Source organism: Nicotiana attenuata, unplaced genomic scaffold (assembly GCF_001879085.1).
Source record: "Nicotiana attenuata strain UT unplaced genomic scaffold, NIATTr2, whole genome shotgun sequence".
NCBI lineage: Eukaryota > Viridiplantae > Streptophyta > Magnoliopsida > Solanales > Solanaceae > Nicotiana > Nicotiana attenuata.
In genome coordinates this window covers 367,261-373,715 of record NW_017670940.1, presented here as the reverse complement: position 1 = coordinate 373,715, position 6,455 = coordinate 367,261, and the positions used below count along the sequence as shown (strand labels likewise).

At 39.0% G+C, this 6,455-nt stretch overlaps 1 protein-coding gene across 1 annotated transcript; it reads left to right on the top strand.

Annotated features, from left to right (window-relative positions):
• Window positions 1-832: 832 nt before the first annotated feature.
• Window positions 833-2,204, top strand: LOC109244661 (mitogen-activated protein kinase kinase 9). Its single transcript, XM_019411793.1, has one exon. The coding sequence runs from the start codon at window positions 978-980 to the stop codon at window positions 1,962-1,964; it is 987 nt and encodes a 328-aa protein (XP_019267338.1). The 5' UTR covers window positions 833-977; the 3' UTR covers window positions 1,965-2,204.
• Window positions 2,205-6,455: the final 4,251 nt, after the last annotated feature.

Sequence of the window (6,455 nt, the reverse complement as noted above, 5' to 3'; positions counted from 1 at the left end):
ATAACAAAAAGGAATTTACTACCCAATTATTGTAAGATTCGGATGACTCTTTCCCCGGACAACAGCGTGGAAAGAAGGGAAATACAAGGGGGTTGAGGAATCTTTGGATCTTGTGCAAAAATGTATGCTCAATAATGCAATCAACGAATATGACAACTTTAGTATATTCTTTCAGGTCAATCTTTTACAAAGTCTTCTTTCTCATAAGGTGGAGATCCCCTTTTTGTTCTCTATCTCTTCCTATTTATAAGGGATATTTCCTAAAAACCCTAAAAAGTACAAGACAAGGAATATCCAAAGGAATATTCCTTGTGTCCATATCTGAACCTATGCTACCGTTATTTCCTCATCTCAACTGCCCGTCTTTGACATCAGCCGTCTTGAGAGCAACCCTCAGTTGTTATACCATAGTCGACCCCGTCCTTTGTCTTATTTTTCCATTACCGCCGAGTCGCTATATTTAGACCTATACAGTATGAAACATTGTAATTCTTCAGTTAGTCTAGTAAAATAGTTTTACTTCATGCTATTTTTGGATTTAAGAAAATGGAAGGCTGGCCAACAAATGGCACTTAGAATTAATTATTTCAATGGGCGAAAATTTGAATTTCCTTGTTCACCAACATTATTTTCTCTTGGTTTTATGTTAGATTGTTTCGTCCTACTTAATTAGATCACATGTGGATTAATTTTCCAGCTCAGTTCACCACTTTAGATTAGAAAAAGAAGAAAACCGTGAAAATGGCCAAAAACCTTTAACGTAAAGGTTCATGAAATTTCATCTACAACATTTATCCGCACACCTTCCTACCCCATATCCTCTCTCCTTCCTAACATGGTGGGGTGGCTATGTCTGTCCCCACTATTCCCACGTGCTTTCTCCTCCCCACTTATATAAACACAAATTTCACTGAAGAGGAGAAGAATCCATTCCATTCCAACAAATCCAAACGGACCCGACCCGATTCACTCACCACATGGCCTTAGTACGAGAACGTCGACAGCTCAATCTCCGACTTCCCTTGCCGGAACCCTCCGAACGCCGCCCTCGTTTCCCCTTACCCCTCCCTCCTTCTTCCATCTCCACCACCAACTCCGCCGCTAACACCACCACCACAACTGCTCCCACCACTACTATCTCCATATCGGAACTCGAAAAGCTTAAGGTTCTCGGTCACGGAAATGGCGGAACTGTGTACAAAGTCCGCCATAAGCGTACTTCCGCAATCTACGCTCTCAAAGTCGTTCACGGCGATAGTGATCCCGAGATTCGCCGTCAAGTCCTCCGTGAAATCTCCATCCTTCGGCGGACGGATTCTCCTTACATCATCAAGTGCCACGGTGTTATCGACATGCCCGGCGGCGACATCGGTATCCTCATGGAATACATGAACTCCGGCACACTCGAAAGTCTTTTAAAATCACACGCAACTTTCACTGAACTCAGCTTAGCAAAAATTGCTAAGCAAGTACTTAGCGGACTCGACTACTTACACAATCACAAAATCATTCACAGAGATTTAAAACCTTCGAACCTTCTAGTAAATCGCGAGATGGAAGTAAAAATCGCTGATTTCGGAGTGAGTAAAATCATGTGCAGGACTTTAGATCCTTGCAATTCGTACGTTGGAACTTGCGCTTATATGAGCCCAGAAAGGTTTGATCCAGACACATATGGAGTTAACTACAACGGTTACGCAGCGGATATTTGGAGTTTGGGCTTGACTTTAATGGAACTATATATGGGTCACTTTCCGTTCTTGCCACCTGGACAGAGACCGGACTGGGCTACACTAATGTGCGCCATATGCTTCGGTGAGCCGCCCAGTTTGCCGGAAGGGACGTCGGGAAATTTCAAAGATTTTATCGAGTGTTGTTTACAGAAAGAGTCCAGTAAAAGGTGGAGCGCTCAGCAACTATTGCAACATCCGTTTATACTGAGTATCGATTTGAAGTCCACATAAAAAAGGACAGAACAAGCTTAAGACTGGGAAATTGAATAGTTCCGAGTTGTTTGTAAATAGAGAACGGGAACTTTTTTTTTTTTGAATTTTTTGGGTAACTTTTTGTATATTCTTCAACTATGAATCTGTGAAATCAGAATCATTCTCTGTATCTGGAAAAAGTGCTCCATTTCCATAGCAAGAAATTCGTATGTGGAATTTTTGGGACATAATGAATTCAATCTTTTTCCAACACTTCAACGAATCTGGCTACCTTTTGTTTCCCAATACAAATTCAAACATTTTATTGTTCAAAGTGATTAAATGAACATTACCAGAATTACCAAATTCTCAAAGTTTTAAGATTAGAAATTCAAAATGAACACAGTTCCAATTCCAAAAGAACAAAAACAGAGAAACAAATGTTTGATATAATTGGCTTCCATACGTGGTTACTTTCATTGCTCATCTCAAACAATAAAATAATCATAAAAAACTCTTTTTAATATGGGTTAGGAGCGGAAGATGGGCTATCAACTAGTCTCGTGAATCATAATTCAATGTAATCCAACCTGCACTGTGTAAATGGCTTAAAAGAGAGGAAACCTTTATTTGGTTTGCTAATAAAGATTTGGCTTGATTTGATTCGATTAAAGAATCAGCTACAAGACATTTTTATATTATGTTTACATACGTAATTCTTCAGAAGGACCCTAGATAATGTATAATATAAACGATGATGCAAGTGTGCGTTTGGAGAGGCTTGTCGTTCTTAGTTGTCACGCTTGACTCATTTTTTATTTTTTAATTGTATATAGTACTAGAATATAAAAATCGATTATGAAAAATAAAGCTTACTCCATATTGAATGGTACATTCTATATTAGTCTTGATCAAACAGTAAATAAATTAAAAAATTACTGTGCTAAATGTCCAACATTGTTGGCCCAAGTAAAGGAGAGTTTTGAAGATTGGCAAAGGAACTCAGACATGAACCAGGTCCATCCCAGTGAAGCACAGATATGGTCAACTCAAGCATGTGAGATGCACGTGAAGGAGATAAACCTAACTTACCAGAAGTGATATCTCTTGCTCTTGATCGAAAAGGTTGCATATTGGATAAGGAGAAAGACTCCTTACTCAAAGAGAACACAGTTTAAGAAAAGGATAGAGTTAGAGGTTGAGATCAACTAGAACTCTTCCACCAAGGAAGAGTAGCATCAGAATTCTAGTCAATCTCTATTTACTAACTCCATAAATATCAGTGTTGTTCTCTTTTACAGGTAACGCACATAAGCAGAAGTTAAACGTGAATTGAGAGCAAAATAGCAAGACAATTTTGCAAGCAATTTGTGTGTGATTCAAGCGTGCAAATCTGAAGCTACTTGAACCAGATAGAAGAACCAGTTTCAAATGTCTTTCTTTTATTCTAGTTCAATTGTAGTAGGTGTTTTTATATTGTACCTTTCAACTTTATCTAGAAGCAATTGTATTAGGTACTCAGAATTTTCAAGTTAGAGTTAACTTGAAGTTGTCGCAACAGTTGGGGCTGTGTGCTACAACGGGATTAGAGTTAATCCTAGGTTTACAAAAGAGTTTTGTAAATATAGTTTTTGGCTCAGTAATTTTAGTAGAGAGTTTGGGAAAATCCTACTGGAAAGTAGGTCATGGTTTTTTCATCTTTTGAGCCATGTGTTTTCCACGTAAAATCTATGTGTTCTTTAATTTCTGTACTTATTATTTTGCAACAGTAGTAGTTGGAACATATAGAAGAACCAGGTCTTTCTATAATCAGGTTAAGCGAAAAATTGGGCACCACACAAATCACCCCCCTCTTGTGTGGTATTGAAGTATAAAACATTAATTGGTATCAGAGCAGGTTATCCTTGAAGAGGCTAACACCTTAGGAACAGATCAAGATGAGTGCACCACCTGGAAACTAGAAAGGACAATCCACTGCTAGACCTCCACTCTTTAACGGCCAGTAATACTCCTGGTGGATAAACAGGATGAGAGATCACATCATCGGAGAGGACTATGAACTCTGGGACATTGTTACTGATGGTCCCCTAGCTACCATGAAGAAAAATGCTGAAGGAGTGGATGTGCCAAAGACTAGAGCTGACTGCACTGCTGAGGACTTGAAGAAGTGGGAAAAGAATGCTAAGGCCAAGAAATGGCTTGTGTGTGGACTTGGTCGAGATGAGTACATCAGAATTCAAAGTTGTACTACTGCTAAGGAAATTTGGGACACTTTACAAGTGGCTCATGAAGGAACTCCTCAAGTGAAGAGATCAAGAGGAACACTGCTGTATTCTCAATATGAGAATTTCACCATGAAGGAAGGAGAAACCATCTAAGAGATGTATACGAGGTTCACAACACTAACAAATGAACTTAAGTCTCTTGGAAGGATTATCCTTGAAGAAGACAAGGTTGAGAAAATTCTGACAAGGGTTTTGCCAGTTACTTGGGAAAGCAAAATCACTGATATTCAGGAATCAAAGAACATTGCCACTCTCAAGTTGGACGAGTTAATTGGAAATATCACTGCCTATGAACCGAGAAGGAAAACCATGAAGATGGATGCTCCCAAGAAGGAAAAAAGCCTAGCTCTCAGAATCGCTGAAGGTGCAGATCTAGAGGAAGATGAAATGGCTATGATCACGAGGGACTTCAAGAAGTATCTAATGAGAGGAAAGGGTTCTTCAAGAGGTGCAACTTACAACAAGCCAAGGGTCCCTGAAAAGCATACCAACGAGGGCTCTTACAAATATGGTAAGACTGACCACATGATCAAAAATTATCCTCAATGAGAAACTGAATGGAAGAAATAAAGGGCTAAACGAAGAAACAGGAAGAAGGCACAAGTTCATCCCAAGAAGAACAAAGGATCAACAAAGGCTATGGTTGCTGCTTGGGAAGAAAGCTCAAATAAGGATTCAGAAGATCAAGATGGAGATAAACAAGCACTTTTGGCCATTGGAGAATCAGATGATGAACCAGAGGTAAGTGTGATTCATCTCAAAGACAAGATTAAATTTTTATCTAAAGAAAGACTATCTGAGTTACTGCTAGATTTCATTGATGAGTCTGAGGTCATAAACAATAAAAAGGAACAGCTGTCTAAGGAATGTGTAATCTTGAAAGCTAAGTGCAAAAATCTGGAACTCAAGGCTAGTGAAAGTGATAGTAAAAATACCGAGTTGAAGAATCAGGTTCTTGAACATGACACCAGTGTGTTAGAGCTTAGATCTGAAAAATTTAAAACTAAAATTAGGAACATGTAAAAAGAAAACTGATCACATACACCTCACCTTAGAAGAAAATCTAGGAAAATTGAAGGATGAGTTGTACAAAAGGGCTAAGCAGATAAGAGTCCTAAAAGAAGATCTAAGTAAGGTTAAGCATGAACCAGACAGAACTTGCAAATAGAATAAGTCCTTTGATGCACTATAATGGTTACAAGAACACCATAGTAGCAATAAGAGAAGACTTGGCTATGGGACCCCTGCACCTAAGTGGGATCCTAAAAGCAAGTACATCACACTTCCTGAGAACAAAATCTGCACACACTGTGGTAAGACTGGTCACTACCAAAGTGAATGTAATGCAAAAGAAAAGGCCAGTCAAAAGAACAAAACTTTTGTTCAAGGGAAAGGTAAGCTACTAGGATGGGCTAAAAAGAATTTAATTCACCCTTTTGCCTATAGAAAGGGACCCAAACTAGTTTGGGTTCCTAAGACTAACCCCTGATTTCCTTTTGCAGGTTCAAGTGAAGGGGAGCAGCCAAATATGGTACATGGATAGTGGCTGCTCAAAGCATATGACTGGAAGCAAGAACTAGTTCCTTTCACTTGAGGACCTAAAATGAGGTAATGTCTCCTTTGAAAATGGTAAGAAAGGCGAGATCATTGGGTTTGGAAAGGTGGGTAAGACAGACTCACATTCCATTAATAGATGGCTTGAAATATAGCCTAATCAATGTATCAAAACTGTGTGAGGTGTGACAGAGGTAACTTGGTAGCATTCACCTCTACCAAATGTTTTGTGATAAATCTTACCACTGACAAGATTGTTTTGCAGGGAAAAAGAGTAAACAATATATACATTGTAGATTTTTCCACTCTTTCGGAAAATGAACTCACTTGCTTAAGTGTGTTGGACAATGATCCCCTCCTTTGACACAAAAGACTTGGACATACAAGTCTACGCCAACTCAACAAATTAGTCTCCAAGGACCTGGTGATAGGGCTGCCTAACATCAAGTTTAAGGAAGACAAAGTTTGTGAGGCTTGTGCAAGGGGGAAGCAGGTAAGATCCTCTTTCAAAAGCAAGAAAATGGTAAGCACGACCAGGTCGATGGAACTGGTTCATATGGATCTCTGTGGTCCATTGAGAACATTAAGCAGAGGTGGTAAAAAATATGTGATGGTGCTTGTTGATGATTACTCTAGGTTTACTTGGACATTGTTTTTAACATCTAAAGATGAAGCATTTGACATGTTTACT